Source organism: Nycticebus coucang, chromosome 13, assembly GCF_027406575.1.
Source record: "Nycticebus coucang isolate mNycCou1 chromosome 13, mNycCou1.pri, whole genome shotgun sequence".
Taxonomy (NCBI): domain Eukaryota; kingdom Metazoa; phylum Chordata; class Mammalia; order Primates; family Lorisidae; genus Nycticebus; species Nycticebus coucang.
In genome coordinates this window covers 98,000,766-98,018,390 of record NC_069792.1, presented here as the reverse complement: position 1 = coordinate 98,018,390, position 17,625 = coordinate 98,000,766, and the positions used below count along the sequence as shown (strand labels likewise).

Genomic DNA, 17,625 nt, shown 5'->3' with positions numbered 1-17,625 from the left:
TTGTGTAGAAAACTCTGCCATTGGTAATCAAGTGGCATTTCTTTAGCAAGGAAGAAGTGAGAGGTAGATTAATGGTGTCCGCCACACCTCCAGGGCAGGAGCCCAGGGATCCATGGGTCTCTCTGGCTCATCAAGGTCATGATGCCTCCCATGCCTGGAAGGCTCCCCAGCCCGCTGTCTGGGGTTGCTTCCCAGTACTGGTCAACATGAATTGAAGGCCTGCTGTAGGCTTAGGGCTGGGAAGACAGTGGCTAAAGGAGAGTGAGCTGAGGTCCAGCCAGATCTGAGGACTCCCACTCCCTAGAACAGCAGCTCTCAACCTGTGGGTCGCAACCCACAGGAACTGTATGAAAGGCTCACGGCATTAGGAAAGTTGAGAACCACTGCCCTAGAGAGAGAGACATACCCATCTATGAGGAAGGGCTCCTTACCCAGGCTGGGATGAATGGAAACAAGGCCTTGGGGTTGGAGAAGGATGACAGAGTCTCTAAGATAGAGGAGGAAGCCCTGGGGAGCAAGGAGATATGTGATGTCACAACACTCTGACACTTTCTTGAGCTGATATATTTGGAATCTGTGCCTGTAGCCACCCCAGGAGGCCCCTGAAGGCAAGGACTGTGACTTTATCTTTTATCTATTTCTAAGACTCAAAACTAGCTCAAAGCTTGGAACATACGTGAAGCTCAGAATAAAAGGGTGAATGCAGAAATAAACAGATCATTATCTAGGATGAGGAGCTGTCCTAGCCAAAAGGGACTGGAACGTGACTTCTAGTTACAGGCTAAGAGAGGCTTAGGTTGCTCATCCCACCTCCCTGCCAAACATGTGAACACCGAGGGCCCCAACCTCCCTGGAAAGCCTGTCTGGAAGGTCTATTTCGGAAGCCATTTGCCCTGATGTGACCAAGTCACTATAAATTACTCTTTGAACCTCTTGAATGGATGAGGTGTCGTGATGGTGCCCAAAGGGAATTTGCAATTGTTCTGGGAAAGATTTCCTAAAGCGGTTTGGGCAAGTTCTACCATCTTCTAGAAGTGTCTCCATCTTTTCTGTGTTCATGTCCTCCTTTTGGGATATTTACAGAGACCTTGCAGCCTCCTCTGAGCTCCAGCCATCAGCCTCCTGAGATTTGCTCGTCATCGAGGATAGCCGGAACCTTCTGAGTCACCTCATTTTAAATTTTAAACTCATTAAAATGACACAGTCCCCAGCCTGTCTCTCTGGCAGGCTGCCAACATTAAGGCAATCGATCATCACCCCACAGCTGCCGCTGGCCTGGGTGGAGCTGTCTGAATGTCGCGCCGGGCTGCAGCCTCTCACGCACGCGTTCCCAGACAGCACGGCGCTATTTCCAAAATAACCCCCTCTGCGGGTTTTGTCAGAGCTGGTGGTGCTGTTTAGGACAAATATTAAAAATACCTCCTCCCAAGGTCAGGAAAGAGCTCACTGCTGATGCAACACACATGCACGTGGAATTGAGAGGGTGCTGGGACTGCCTAGTAATGTGCAATTGTAATAAAGGCGCATGAGGGCCAAGGGGGCCACGGCGGGGCTGACGTTCAGGGGCGCAGTGAGCTGCCTCGAGTGCCGCGTTTACGGGTGTGGTAGCTGCTTACCCTGGCCCTTGTCACTGTGGATTTCATCTTGCCTCTGTGACACGTGTGTGTGTTTTGAGGTCTCCTGTTCCACAGGTGCCGATGACACAGAGATGGAGAGACGTCTCCAAGCCACGGAGCTCATCGGTGTGGAGCAAGCTGAGCCCCTGCACATTAACATTCAGTATTGCTCAGAGCTTGGACTCTACCTTACAAACTCAAATAATGTAATCTAACCCCACATTAAACACAAATTAAACACACCCGAAATTAAACACAGATTCCGTTAGTGCCCTCCGCAGGGTCATTAGAAGGACTCAGTGGGCTCATCTTTCTTCCAATGTTCTTAAAGCGAGGACCCATGAAGACTTCAGGTCACACTTTTGTGTAACTGAGGAGTTTTACTTCTCTTGGAGTTTGCATTCTTCTGGAATTGTGCCTGAAGCTCTATAAGGTGACACATGAGATGTCTTCTCATCTGCCCCCTGCACACAGTTCTGCTCCGGTGATACCTGGTAACTTAGGGTTTTCACACACACACGCACCTTCCCATGCACCTTCCCTTCTGCCCATGTCGCCTTTGGTCTTTTGTTTGTTTGGCTAAATCCCACTTTTAAAGAGGTCTTTTAAAAAGGATGCTTTTCAGGAAAACGGCCCTCTCCTCCTGAGCTAGTTAGGTGCCCTGAGTCCCCCAGCAACTGGCACAGATGTCCATCACTTACAACTCTGTGTGGATAATGTGATTTTTGTGTCTGGCTTCCTCTCACAGATGAGGCTGTGAGTTAATTGCAGGGAACAGATCTTGTTCATATTTCACTCCCAGGACAGAGCAAAGTAATTGCAGAATCGATGCTTAAAAGTACACGAGAACATGAAAGCGTGAGTGAGTGAGGGGTGGCACGTGGCTCCCGCGCCAACTGCAGGCGCTGCCCCTTACACGTGGTGGGGTGGGGAGGGTCCCTTTGCTGTTGTATGTCCCCGGGTGTTGGTGTGCACATTTTCTCATCCTTCTCTTTCCTTTTTCTTCTCTCAGATGTGCTGTGCCCTAGTGTCCGTGTGGAAGGGGATCGCTTTAAGCACACCAATGGGGCGACCAAGGAAATCACAGGTAAGAGAGAAGCTTGCTCTGGTGTCCTAGTCACCATCTCGTGCAGGACCCCAGGAGATTCAGGGGTGGCGTCGCTGACCCCTTTTCACTCTCATCTTTCACCAAAGTCCCAACAGAGTGGCTTGACCTGTGCAAGTGGCCACTCTCCTCAGAGCACCTCCTGACAACAGGGAACATTCCTGTCTATCTGGCATACCACGGACCTCCCTGTAGGAGCCACACTCTCATATGAGAGAATGAATGAGTTTGTAAAGGAGTTGGTGAGTGAGTAAGCAAATGATTGGCAAAGTAAACAAAAGAGTGAATGAATAAATGTGTTTTGGAGAGAGAGTGATCAGAGTTATAAATACTGCAGCGAATCAATGGGTGAGCGAACAGAGAACAGCTGCACACCCAGCTACAGGATGGAGCACCGCAAAACTTCCTCCCAGGCTGTCTGGACTTGGCAGAGAACAGCTCTGCCACAGTGAATCAGGGTGGCCCAGCATGCTGGTAGCCCTGTGCAGCAATATGGGTGTCTCAGTGGCCAGGCGTCTGGCTAAGCACTTCCTCTGAGATCTCAGGGCAGTCGCCTGCCCTCCCACATCCAGCAAGGTGGCCGCTCTGCCCTGCGTCTCTGCCCACTGGTCCATCACCACTCCCTCCGTTCTCATTGTCTTCAGTGGCACATCCATTCCACAGCCACAGCCAGGGGAGGTCAGACTCCCCTGAACTATGCGGGTGGCTACTCTCCTTCACGGGGAGGTTTGGGGGGCCCTGCCAGTGCCCTGCCTGCATCCCAGGCCCCTTGTGTGTCCAGTGCCCTACTGACTTGAGGATGCCAGTGTCTGCCTCTTTGTGCCCGAGGGAGCTTCCTAGAATGGTGGAGGCTGCCCTGCCCCTGTGCACAGCAGGTGTCGTGGGCTGGGGAGTTAAACCACCTCAGGAGCAGCACTCAGCCAGAGACTACAGGTGTAGAGACACCCAGGGGGCTATTCCTCAGGCCCCATTCTTCTGAGGTCCATGGGTGACTCAGTTACCTGGGTGTCCCAGCAGGGCCCTGGAGCAGTCTTCTTCCAGGGACCAGCTTGCTGTCATACTCTATCAGCTACTTTCCTTGCCGCCTCTGTCTCCCCCTGCCCCCATCAGGCTCCTCTTCAATAACCTCCTAGCTCTTTCAGGGGAGTGCCAGCCAAGGCAGCCTCATTCATTCCCCTGTCTGTCCAGGCAGGGTGTGTGTGATGTGCACATGGTGTTCAGTTATCGGGGTTGCTTTGGGCGATGTGTGGGATACGATGACTTCCATCTCCTTCACGTTGTTAACTTGGCCGTCTTGAGAGAAGCGGACGTACAGCGGGGCTACTCGCCCTCGCTGCAGGACTGCTGGGCAGCTCGACTTAGAGGCACCTGCATTTGCCTTGGTCACCCCAGCAAAGCTCTGGCTCCTGGATAATCCTTGCCCATTTCTGAGCTCAGGTGTGCTTGGCCAGCTCTGCCCTAGACACCTCCCACAATGTCCCTCTTCCAAGCAAATGCTTTACTTGCTGCAGATTCTGCAGTGGCCGTGTGAACCGCGAGTCCTTACTAGCAGTAACTTCTAGTCACTTGTTACTAAAAACATACGTCCAAGGGAGGGGACCTGGGGCAATAGCGCCATCCTAGCAGTAGTCAGAGTAGCGTGAGTCATTCCTGAGCTCTCTCAGGAAGCCCTAGGGCTCCCGCACTCCCTCAGTTAACCCCACAGCACATCCTAAGCTGCTCCTCTGCACATTTTATTTACAGCTGGGGAAACAGGTTCAGAGAGATCAGGTCAGCTGCCTGAGTTTGTGGCGGGAGTCACGGTTGCTATCCAGATAGTCATTCAGCAAAGCCCACATTTATAAACGTCTGCCACATGGAGGGGCCCAGCCTTGGTGTTCGAGCTGTGTTTATTACAAGGTGACTGATTCAGCAGAGCAAAGAAAGGAAAGTCATGTTTGTTCTAAAACTTAGGCATGCTGACCCCAACCATCAAAAGTGAGTGTCCTTTCCTGCCATAAGAAGGCAAGAATATGGAGATCTAGAACTCTTCCCTATAGACTGGCCACCCCAGACCGACAGCCAAAGAGAGGGGACACAGCACTATGGCAGTTGTGGTGTCCACTTGGTGGAAGGCAGAGGTGATTTTTAAAAAGCTTCTCTCCCTTTGCTGCTGCCGAGTCCACCTAGCCTGCCATTGTCTGTCCTCTGGAATGCTGCACCATCCCTATAACCAGAATGCCAGCCCCAGCACTGCCCTGTCATCTCCCTTCACCAAGAGCTGTCTTCACCCCAGGCTGCTTGGCTCTCTGATAGTCCCTGCCCCTTAGCCCTGCCCAAGAGGTTTTGCCTCTTCTGCCCTAGCTTATTCACAGACCTAGAGGAATGCCCACCAGTCTCCCAAAGAGTGATGGTCCCCTCGACTGATGACACTCTTGTTGGTGTGCCTATCCTCACCTTGTTCCCATGGTGAACTCCTACTCATCCCTCAAAGCCCAACTGAACAGTCAACTCCAAGAAATCACTTTAGGCCCCAAGAGACCATTAGTTGCTCTTTTTGAATTTTATTCTATCCTGAGAACTGCAGTCTGAAGATATCATCATTATTTTTTTACCTGTCTGCAAGTATATGAAGTTTTTGAGGGCAGGACCTGCTCATACTTGGGCATTCTTCTGTGTGCCTTGAGGGCAGAGGACAGTGCCCATCTCAATAAACCTGTGTTGAATGGATGAATCAGTGTGTGGATGAAATGAGTGAAGGTGAGGAGCATGAATCAAAGCCTGGACATGTGAACGAGTGGACAGAAAAAAATGAATGGGAGGAAGGAAGAAAGGAATAGAAAACGGGAGGGAGAGAGGCAGATACATGAGCAAATGTGTCTGCTACATTTCTGCAGCTCAGAATGAACCTGCAGTTTTCCTGTCATTCTATAGACTAAATAGCAGTGAGCATTTATTCTACTTAAGAGTAACTGATTGTGGTTAGGAAGATTCCGAAAGGGTGTGTGTGAACAAGTATGCATGTGTGTGCATTTGTGAACATGTATGTGTGGACATGCATTGTGAGGGTGCATGTGTGTGTTCATACACATGTGAATATGCAGAGCTGTGAACATGGTTTTAGCCATGGCACATGTGGAGGGTTCTGCTGCAGTCTGGTAGGACCCTCTATCATGAATCCTGCTGTGTCATCCTCAACCAGTGGGGTCCTGCAGCTTCCTCTCCCCTTCCCTCCATGGAGTGTCCCATGTCAGGTGGGCCCTGCCAAAGACCCTGTCTGCATTCTGAGTGCACAGAGAACCTACTTTATCCACTCTAATTATAACCAGACCTGGAAAAACCATTCCCAGCCCTGTTGAGGCGAAGAGGGAGTTAGGCAGAGATGAAGCCTCAGACTTGCCACTTTAAATGTGATGGGGTAATCAAAGCAGCTTTTATATTCTGCAAACAAACAAACTGCACTTCACAAAAGCGTCATTTCTAGATTTTACCTTAAGATTCTGGCTACTTTTAGCCTTATCTGAGCTGTGATGATGAGGATGGGGACAGAAGAGGTATAAGCGATGGGAGGTAGCTCTTAGCTGGCCTGAGGCTTAGTGGTCTGGTGGCCTTGGGTCTGTCTCCTGACATCTCTGAGCCTCAGCTTCTCCACCTACGTGACAGTGGATTCCACACAAGTACCCCAAGATCCCTCTCTGCTCTAATAACCAATTGTTCTGCAAAGTCTAATGACTAAAAGTGTCAGCTTTCCTGAGAAGTTAGCTATTTAATGCTTAAGGAATTTTAGGCAGGGCACAGGTCTCAAATCTGGCCACAGACATTCTGGATTTCTCTCTCCAATTGCCCAGGCCCCCACACCCAGATAATTGCTGAATCATAACCATGGCACCTCCTAAATAGCTCTCCAACCCAAGTCCTTCCAGCCCTCCTCTCCACCGCCCAGCTCAGCAGGCTTGCTCCTCATTGGGCTCCCCACTCCTCTGTCCTGCTGCCAGAATGACCTTGGAAAATGAAACAAATGTTGTCACTACTTAATGCCCTCCATCACTCCAGGTTGCATGAAGAAAGAAACATAAACTGTCCCCATGGCTGGCAGGGCCTGCCCTAGCCTACCCTTCCCTGACCTTGCTATGGGTCCTGACATCCCCCGCTGGCCCTGTTCTGTTTCTTGTTGGTGTCTGAGCAGCTACTAGGCATCTAATACCTTGGAGACTGTGAGTGGGGAAGGTGAATTCCTTCCTTCTGTCTTTCCCTCCGGCAATCAGTGCCTCAAATAGGAACAACAAAGCACCAGACTTTTTTTCTTTTTTTGCAATTTTTGTCCGGGACTGGGTTTGAACCCGCCACCTCCGGCATATGGGGCGGATGCCCTACTCCTTTGAGCCACAGGTGCCAGCCGAGCACCAGACATTTTAAAGACAGAAAAATAAATCAGATCTGGTCCCTTTCCTCAAAGAGCTCAGTGTTTGATGCAATTGATGGACCTCTGAACAGATAAGCTCCTGCATCTCACCCAGACGTGGGAGGAACCATGGCTGTACGGTCTTTGTCCTGGCAGAGGAGAGGCCACAGCAGGCACCTGACACAGGGGCACAGCCAGCGAGTGCTGGGCCATCCTTGCAACTTCCCAGTGCCATGCGGCCCCTCTGACCTCTCAGCTCTGCAGTGAACAATTGCTGCTTATCTCACCAGCCCTGTATCACCGTCCCTCCACCTTGGGAACGTTCTTCATTCCCTTCCCAGCCCTTATTTATTTTGGGCCATTCATCTTTTCTTTCAATGCCCTTTGTTGCCACCTGGCTAATTCCTTGGTGTTCAAATTTTTATTGGGTTAAAAAAAAATTGTTTTTATTCACTGAAACCCAAATAAAAATGAAACTAGAAAGTAGAGCAGTGTTTGCTTTTTAAAAACTATTTTGTTTTGTTCTAATTCTTCCACATATGAAAGCTAAGGGGAAACCCAGAATGAGGTGACCAGGCCCAGGACCCCACTGCAGTTCCTGGCCCTGACTTTGCACAGGGTGGCGTTGGGCATGAGCCCCCCAGATTCTGGATGCCCTCTCTGGCTCTCACAGTGAGCGAGTGCCCTGCGGAGGTCACCTGGGAGCCTTCTCTGAATAAGCCCCCATGTCTGTGTGCGTCCTGGGGTCAACACAGAGGGTGAAATGGCTGCTGCTCTCCCTTTTGTGCAGATGAGGGATGGGGCATAGGGGGTGAGACACTGCGCCCAAGCCTTGGAGGGTCTGAGAACAGGGGCCCCGACGTGCACGCGGCCTGGCTCTCCTCCCTCCGGGCCATGCCCGCTTCACTCCTTAAATTAACTGAAGGCTTTTCAGGGGCTGCACACACACCCAGGAGGCCTGACCAAGCTGTGAGAACACAGAGATGTGGGGTCCGTGCTCCCCACACCTTCCCCTGGAGTTCGGTTGGAGCCGTCCATCCCGTTACTCTGCTGCTTATGTTTCTCCCGAGCGCGTCTGTGCCCCGGTCAGGGTGGGCAGGAGCCTTTGCGGGGATGTGTTTTTCCTTTGTCTCTTGGGCTCTTCCTCTGTCAGACTCACTCCCACCTCTTCACTTTGGACAGGGTTTGACCTGATGGATTTGTTCAGCGTGAAGGAAATCTCAGGGAAGAGAGAGAACGGACAGCAGAGTTCCTACGTACGGATGGGATCCTTCCCCGTGGTGCAGAGAACAGAGTGAGTGGTCACTTCTCTGACTTGTCCAGGATGCCTGGGGAAAGGGGAGGGGAGGGGCCAGGTCACACTGTGGACACCCACAGGGCTCTGACCTACGGAGGGGCTGGTAAGGTCACCCCAGTGTGAAGCAGCTGAACTACTGACCAGGGAATGCAACCTGTTTTTCAGCTGATCTGTTATCACTAACTTGGTTCGTTCCCAGGCCCTTTGGGGTTTATTGCTTCTTCTAGTTTGGCATCAATCACTCACTCATGCCCACGTTTATCTGTTAGTTCACTGACTAGCAAACACCAATAGCTATCAGCGGGTCGAGCCCGCCGAGGACTGGCCCCCACCACCCGGCGGGCAGGGCACCTGCAGGGTCATGCAATGGTTTTGGCCCTTGGAAACCAAGTTTTGCTGCAGACTGGGTGCCTGGCCTGAACACAAGTTATTGAATGTCTTAGTGCCTGAGTTTTCTCATGTTTTCAACCCAGAATGAAATGTCCTCCCTTGTAACGTTGTTAGGAGGATGTGATGTAAGGATTTGTCCAGTGTCCGGCACTTACTATGTCTTCAGTCAAGGGATAAAGATGGAGGCAAAACAAATGTTCCGTGCTTCCACCATGGGCAGGCAGGTCTGCTGAAAATGAACAGGATACTGCACCAGGCCACCTCTGCCCCGTATTAGTTAAGGCTCTTTCGTTGGTTACAAACATTCTTATACTAGAGGGCCAAAAGGGCAAGGGCCAAAGGGCCAGCAGACCGAGGCCTCCCCACCCACCTCCTCTGACTCTTTCCCCGTGAGGAGTTTGTTAGGTTCTTCCCTCTACCTGGGACAGCTGCCTGCTCATTCTTCCAAGTATGCTGTGCTGTCAAGGATGCCTTCCCCTTCCTGTCTCCTCACAAGATAAATCTGTTTCCTAAGAAAAAGTCTTTAGGGGAATAAAATCATCACTAGCAAAGAAAAATCTGTATCTTAGGATATACACACAAACACATTGTACTTGTGTATTTCAAAGATCCAAAGACGAATTTGAGTGCAGAACAACAACAAAAACAGTAGCGTGGGTTAGGCTGCTTAAGGAGACAGGGAGACGGTGAAATGAAGTTATCAACTGTGGCTATGAAGCCTGTGTGTGTAGATTTCCTGGGAAGATCCCTTCTCCCTCCTGTGTAGTCTGTGCAGACCCAGAACCCCTGTGAATCCTGAGCTCTGTTCCCACTGCCTGGGTGTGACCCTGAGTGAAATCCTAGCTGGACGAATGACTTTGAACCCCCCCGGCCATCACCTCCTAGCTTGTGTCTGTGAAATGAGAGTTTGAGAGAACCAATCTTTGCTCACAGGTTCCCCGAGGGCCTGTGAGTCTGAGAACCAAGAACTCAGACACTACCCACTACCCTTCCTAGCTGTCTGGCCAGATCCATCCACACCCTCAAGGCCAGGCACACTCGGGAGCCCCCCTCCCCCTGCCCTGGGGGCAGGACGTGTCTCCAGGTGGGAGGCAGCAGAGTCAAGGTGCAGTCAGCTGAGAATGTGCTGAGATGGGAGGCAGTGGTCCTGCACAGGAGGGAACTAACAATTTCAATTACTGAATTTGGGAGAGAAAAGGCAGTCCCAGAACCGGCTGGGGCAGAGCAGCAGGGGCTGAGTTCACTACAGGTGAGGGGCTTGGTGGAGACAAGAGAAGGTCCAGCTGCCGTGACAAAGTGCCGCAAACTGTGGCCTGTAAGGAGCAGAAGTTCTCGCATTCTGGAGGCTGCAAGTCTGTGATCCAGATCCTTGCATCTTCCATCCTTTCTCTGTCAACCTCACGTGGTGCCACGGGTGAGCAAGCTCTGTGGGGTCTCTTTTAGAAGGACATTAATCCCCTTCATTTGCACTCTGCCCTCGTGATGTCATCACCTCCCAAGGGCCCCACCTCCTAACACCCTCACCTTGGGGGTTAGGATTTCAACCTGCAGGTTTTGGGTGACACAAACATTCAGACTGCAGCATCCCGGCAAATGGGGCAGGGACTGAGTGGGATAAAGTCCCAGCAGGTCAGTGTTAGAGAGGAGAAACGGGGCCTGGGAGGCTGGGCTGCTCTCGAGCCCATGGAGTGGGCCGTGGCATTTCCTGTTGAGTTCGCAGGTCTCAGAAGTGGTGGAGAGATGGACACTGATGCACACCCGTGGGGGTGCTTTGGAGGTGAGGGTGGGTGCAGGGAGACCGTGAAGGGGTCCTGGATGTGGTCTACAGGGGTCACTTTGTGGTCCTGCCCCCATGGAGAAGGCAACAGAGGTGGGCCTAGGAGGTGGGTTGTAGACGTGTTCAGGAGGTCAACCTGGTACCACGTGGTGACTTGGGTGCGGGGCCTTCCCTTGCCGGCTCCTGCTCCCAGCACTAAGCCTGGCATGTCTGTGTCTGCATTTCTCCAGGGACGTATTCCCCGAGGGTTTGCCTGATGAGTACGCCTTTGTCACGACCTTCCGGTTCAGGAAAGCGTCTCGGAAGGAAGACTGGTACATCTGGCAGGTCATCGACCAGTATGGCATCCCGCAGGTATGGGCAGCTCTGTTTCCTCTCCTGCTGTGTTCACCTGGGCTGGAGACTCAGGTGCACAGAAATCCCAGAGAACCTGCAGTTTCCTATGAACAAAGCCCTGGCTCCTGTCCTCGCCCACCTCGGTGCATTTCAGCTTTCAGTAGAGGGTAGAGCCACTCTCTAGCAGCGCATAGGCCAGTGAGAAGGATGAACCTGAAAATTAAAACCATCAATATAGTCTGATCCCTTGAGATGACACCAACACTATTTTTTATTCTCTGCCAAATCAAATCCCCTGATCTAAGATGTCATGGTCCAACCATATCCTTGTGCTCTCCTGGAAAAATGAACTGTGATGACACAGCTCACCTTCTGCTGGGAGACACTGTCTAAATTTTCACCCTGTGTTTGAAATAAAATAAAAATGTGCTTAAGCAGCTGGATGCCAGCGGCCATGTTCATGGACTGGCCTTTAAGAGAATGTTCCTCTCAAACAGCCCACCCATTATCTTGGGAAAGCCAGGCCCTCGACTTGCCGTCCACACATGTGCTCCCAGTGTGAGCTAAGGATTGTGCTGAGTGCTTCACAAAACCCTCTGCATGGAAATGGCCATAGAGAGGCTAAGAAATTTGCCTCAATTTTCATAGGTAATAGGAGCAGGAGCTGAGATTTGAACCCAGGGAGTCAGGCTACTGCGTCTGTGCTTTTAGCCACAGGCTCAGCTGGCTCCTGTCCTAAGCCTGTCCTGGTTAGTTGGTCCTGCCAAAAGAGTTTTCCATAGTGTCGCTGGTTGCACAGAGACCTGGGGATACTATCAGGCCTGACTGCTGAGAGGCCTGGTTTCCGCAGAGCGGGAGGTTGACGGGAGGAGCAGAGTGTCCTGTTCAGAGGCTGTTCTTCTGGACTGTGGGCAGCTCCTGGCACTCCTGTCCAGCCCATCCCCACTCCCACGGGCTCACTGCTCCAGTTTCTCGGGGCCCAGGGGAGGACTGGGCATCTGCCGTGACCTTCTCGTGGGGTGAGCATGAGACCTTCTTGTGACCTTCTCGTGGGGTGGGCTCAGTCTGGGCCTCTTCCTTCCTGGCATTTTCAGGGCTGCGTGTGCTCCTGGCTGCTACGTGCCCATCCTCCACCACTCTGGCAGAAGGAGCTGTGGATTCAAATGCCACAGAGCTGGGCAGAGTCTGCCTTGAATAACAAGGCACAGAGCCCCCCAACAATTCACTTTTGTCAAATTTGGCGAGGTTGAGGGCCCTTCCCTGGAAGTGCCCGTGATGGTCACTTCCACACTGTGGAGAAATGCTGGCATGTGTTTCTATGCAAGAGAAAAGGGATCAAGGCCTGCGGGAAAGCAATTTGCCCGCAGAGCAGTGGTGTCATGGACACACACCATGTTGGTCACTGTGGCTCTGCAGACAGAGACATTAGTATACAGATTGAGACACTCCTGATTTCATTTGCTATGTGCCACCACGCATTTGTCATTTGGAAAAACTGAGGGACATATATTCATTTAAGATATGACAAAGGGATGGAAGGAGGCTGGTGTGGTTGAAGCACAGAGTATGTGTGTTTGTGTACAGGTAGTTAGAGATGAGGCTCCGGAGGTAGAAGGCAGAGGGATTCCATAAAGCCTGTAGTCCAGGGCAGGGGATTTTTGTTGGAGAATAGCCTCCAGGGAGGGGCACAGGCCTAGAACCTGGAGAGCTAACGAGGGGAAGAGGACAGTAGCCTGGGCAGTAATAGTGACTGATGTTGTTGGGAGCAGTCACATTCAGGATGCATTTTGCAAGTAGAGCCAACAAGTCTTGGTGATAGACCTGAGACATGAGGTGCCTCCCCTGAGGCTGCCCGGCTGGATGAAGACTTTAACAGGCTCCCTTGTCTACACTGTGCTAGAGACAGAAACACTGAGAACAAAGCAGGTCCCCAGGAAGCTCCAAAAGTGGTTCAGGGACATGTGGCTCAAACATGTGAAAGTCTTCTTGAGAAAGAGAAGATCATGTTTAATCTTCAAAGTAATTAGATTGTGTGTGGTAGAAATATTAGTTTATTAGACAGGGGTTCATAGTTTTCTACTTTTTTACCTTACCCATGGCACAAAAGCAGCTGATACAATTAAGATTAGACCCTAGGTCTCCCTTGGCTATACTGAAGCCACATGGAAAAGAGAAACCCAGAACTGGCTTGGGTTCTAAATTCCCTGTGTGGACACCTTCCTTCAGCCTTGAGGACTCTCATTCATTTGTTCAGGACCTGTGTGTCGAGTGCCACTGCCTGCCACATATTGCTCTGGCCACTGGAATTGCAAAGTTGAACAAGAGAGACAAGTGCATCTCTAAAACATTGGGTCAGGGGAGACAGAACAGGTGCACAAAAGAAGCGACCGAGGGGACGTCATAGACTGATCCTGCACTATGAGAAAAAGTCCATGAACCCCCATGCCGGGGATGTGAGAACAAATGATCTGGTGAGAACCCAGTTATATGTGCTTATCAGGAAAGGCTTCACTGCCATGATGTCTTTGAACTTACTTGCTGAATTGACTACTACCAATGCTTAGAACAGTGCCTAGAACAGGGTATAAGAAGTACTGTATCACTGCTTACGTGTATATTCATTCATTTAATCCTCCTATCAAGTCTACGATGTAGGCACTACTTTTGGACTCATTTTATAAATGAGGAAACAGTACAGAGAGGTTAAGTAACTTTCCCCAGGTCACACAGCTCAAAACTGATTTATTGGTTTGGGTGTGGGCAGATAACAGCCAGCCCACAGGGCCCTAACTTTTGCAGAGTGCTTTAATGGTATGGGTCAGGGGAGCTGATGTGGTTCAGGGGTAGTGGGGTAAGGAGACTGATGAGCAATGTGGAGGCCTTCCAGGATGGGCAGCATCAGGAAGCCACCCCTGGCCTGGGCAGGCTGGGGGCCAGGGAGAATGTTGGTGTTCATGGGACAGTGGGTTCTGGGGTCACGGAGGAGGGAGCACTCCAAACAGCCATAGCCCTCGGAGGGAATAAGGCCCCTTGAACCACAGGGAAGCCAGGAGGGGTGGGGGGATAAATGCCCCATCTGTGCATCTTCTACATTTTGGTCTCCACTCCCATGGGCCAAACTCAAGTGGAACCCAAAGGGCCCTAGAGTCCAGGTGAAGAGTCCTAAAAACCAGGTTCTGGGAGCAGGGAGCTGCAGGGAAGGGTGGAGCATGAATATGAGGGCAAATGAGATGGAGCCTGGATGTACTCACTCATTCATCAGGGAATTCTCATTTTCTGCCTGTTCCGTTGTGCCTCCTGCCCTTGGGCACCGTGGATTGCGCATTACTCTCCCTTGCATTCCTGACATTGATAGGTGGTGTACCCATCCCGTAGGATGTCTGTGAGTATAGTGGACGAACACCTTTATTCACTGATTCTTTAAAAAGCAACCAGAAGTAACACTTTTCCCAGAATTTTTCCTGTGCGATAGGCATTTTGAGCTCAGCTGAGCAAGGGCTGAGTGTGTGTCCCCACTGAGCCACACTGATAAGGCCCCTTATTCTCTTGGAGCTCCAGCTTGATCTTCAATGTGGGAGACAGTGCAATTTAGCGGGTGGGGTCTCAGGCTGGACCTGGCATCTGGCTACAAGAGGTACTTGGTTTATCCAGTGCAGGGTTTTAAAAGACATCGGAACCAGTTGGGCTTCTGGTCGCCCTCATGGTGCCAGGCCCTTTGTGCCAGCTGCCTTTCAGCCTCACCACAGCACTGTCACCTGCATGGCTCTCCCTGCAGTTGAGTTTTGACTCCTGGTTACTAAGTTCAGTTATTCATTTCATGCAGGGTTTAGAACAGGCTACAAGGCTGATGTTGTTAACACCATTGCAAAGCTCAGAGCTACGAAGTGATTGGCCAGGGTCAGACAGCAGGTGGCCAAGGCCAATCAATAAGAGTCGCAGCCGGATTCTGACTCAGGTTTTCCAGGTCTGACTTCAGCCTTCTCCCCCTCCAGTCCTCCCATGGTCCTGTGAATCTCAAGGAGCCTCTGGTCCTTCCCTCCCCAGGTCTCCATCCGGCTGGACGGTGAGAACAAGGCAGTGGAGTACAACGCCGTGGGTGCCATGAAAGATGCTGTTAGGGTGGTCTTCCGAGGTCCCCAGGTCAGCGACCTCTTTGACCGGGATTGGCACAAGATAGCCCTGAGCATCCAGGCCCAGAACGTGTCCCTGTACATCGACTGTGCACCAGTGCAGACGCTGCCCATTGAGGAGCGGGAGAACATTGACATCCAGGGCAAGACGGTTATCGGCAAGCGCCTCTATGACAGCGTGCCCATTGATGTGAGTACCGCGGGGCCAGGGCGGGGGCTTGCGAGCTCTGTGTCCCACTGTCTCCTTAGCCTGCAGGCACCCAGCATCAGCCATCACCTGGGACTGTCGTAGAAGGGAGGACCCTGACTCAGAAAGCTGGCCTGCCGGGGCCCATATTCCCCGTCACCGTCAGCTGCCATTCCGTCAGTCACTCATCAAGTCTGCACTGAGCACGGCACCGACCATGCGCAGGCTCTGTGCTCAGCCCCAGTGCCCCCAGGGGGAGCAAGACCACCATGGGTCTGCCTGCATGCATACACAATTCTAGAGAAAGATAGCGCCCAGGTCTGCAGAGGTCACACACACACACACACACACACGTGTTTGTGTGTGTGTGCATGTGTATATATATATATATTTTCATAGGTAGGTGGATAGTTTCCTGCAAATTTAAATTCTGACTTCTGTCTTTCTTCTGCAATTGTAGATAATTTGTAAAATATAGGAAAATAAATGAAAGTCATCCTCATTGCACCAACCAGGGATAACATTAGGGATACCTCAGTATCTTTCCTTCCACCATGATCCCGTCAGTGTTCTTTCTTTTTTGCTCTCTCCTCCCTCTTTACTTCTTTTCTCTTTTTTACTTTCATTTTTCTTTCCTGTTGACATCTATACCCACAGAGACATATATGCCATAAATGTGCACATTCATACACACATATTTAGCACAGTCAAACACATGTATGTAGCAGTCAAGCACACGTATGTAGCATAGTCATACCCACATATGTAGTAGGTCACACACATGTATGTAGCATGGTCATGCACACGTATGTAGCACAGTCATACACATGACCTCGAGCAGAAGTCAACCTCAGTGACCATGCCCAAGACCATCTTCTACTTCCTGAGAAACAACAGGAAACGATTTGAGATGGCTCGTTCCAAAACCATTTCTTGTATGTCTATATGCATAACTATAATGAAATACAGTGTCATTAGGCATAGGATGGATTTTTTCTAGAAATTTATGTGAATAATATACAGTATATATAGTTACACCTTGCATTTGTTTTTTTTTTGCAGTTTTTGGCCGGGACTGCATTTGAACCCGCTACCCCTAGTGGGGCCATGGCCCTACTCCTTTGAGCCACAGGCGCCACCCAACATTTTTGTTTTTCTAACCCAAAATTATATCTATGCTTTTATTCCTTCTTTTCCATAATTCATAATACCTTATATTTTGCTCATTCACTTTCCTGTTAGTGATATTTAGATTGTCATAATTAGCCAGGCTTGGGCCTTGGAAGGGAGGCAGAACTCCACGACTTTCCTCCTGAGGAAATTTGAGTACCACCCGCCTTTTAGGCATAAAATGCAAATGAATTGAGAGCATTTTTCTGTGGTATGTATCCTCAAGTTTCATGATCGGACTGTGGGTACCAAATTTTCAACTTTTCCACATATTTCAAATTTCTCTACATGACATTTATATATCTACCAGCAATATATGAAAATCTTTTCTTTCAATTTCAGGTTAGTACAGGGGTACACAGATTAGGTTACATAGATTGCTGTGTAAGGTAGTTGTGTCCCTCACCCAGGAAGTGTGCCTTGTATCCGCGAAATATACCCCATCCCCAATCCTTGCCATATGATTTATTTAGATTTTCTCTCATGAGCATGCAGTTGTTAATCCACTAGTTTCAAATCAGTACTGAGAACATGGGATGCTTATTTTTTTTATTCTTGTGATACTTTGCTTAGGAGAATATTCTCCAGATCTATCCAGGTTAGTAGAAAATATACAAAATCTCCATCTTTTTTATTGCTGAATATTATTCCATGGGACATATATTAATTTATTAATCCATTCATGTGTTCAAGGGTACTTGGGTTGTTAAATCCACATATATACATGTATGATACGTGTGTGGGTGTATAATGTTGTTGTTTTATCTGATGTGCTCAAATGGGGATTGTTGGGCTTTCCTCTGCATTCATCTGATTACCTGGACATTCATCCACATGTTTACTGGTTGGTCACCTGTTCTCCCTTTGGTGACCACCAGGCCATATACGTTGTTTTGCTTCCATCCTGTTTTACTTCTGTGCTATTTTTTTCCTCAACAATTTCTAGATAATCTTTATATATTCCATATGTGAACTGTTTATTTGGTATGTTTATTGCAAATATTGTTTTCTAGTCTGCCAAGCATAAGCCATAAAGAAAACATTAAGTTTGAATTTAGAAAAAGGCTTAAGAACTGGCTTATGGCAAAAGACATCATAAACTTTGTGCACGAGGTTATCAGGTGTGTTACAACCTGCTCTGTTAACTAAACGATTAGTCCTACACAGTCCCTGGATGGACTGATTTTAAACATGAGGCAACAGTGAGCTGGCAGGGGTCGGAGGCTGGCAGAGCGG

General features: G+C 50.0%; 1 protein-coding gene across 4 annotated transcripts in view; it reads left to right on the top strand.

Moving 5' to 3' along the window:
• Window positions 1-17,625, top strand: part of COL22A1 (collagen type XXII alpha 1 chain) — a 269,693-nt gene that overhangs the window by 55,921 nt on the left and 196,147 nt on the right. For all 4 annotated transcript variants that reach the window (XR_008373874.1, XM_053559196.1, XM_053559195.1 and 1 more), the window contains exons 4-7: window positions 2,629-2,703; window positions 8,285-8,396; window positions 10,797-10,920; window positions 14,947-15,222. Coding sequence is in view for 3 of the 4 variants with exons in the window: in XM_053559196.1 (XP_053415171.1) it covers window positions 2,629-2,703; window positions 8,285-8,396; window positions 10,797-10,920; window positions 14,947-15,222 (587 nt within the window). In the remaining variant the exon portion in view is untranslated. The remainder of the gene's footprint in view (window positions 1-2,628; window positions 2,704-8,284; window positions 8,397-10,796; window positions 10,921-14,946; window positions 15,223-17,625) is intronic.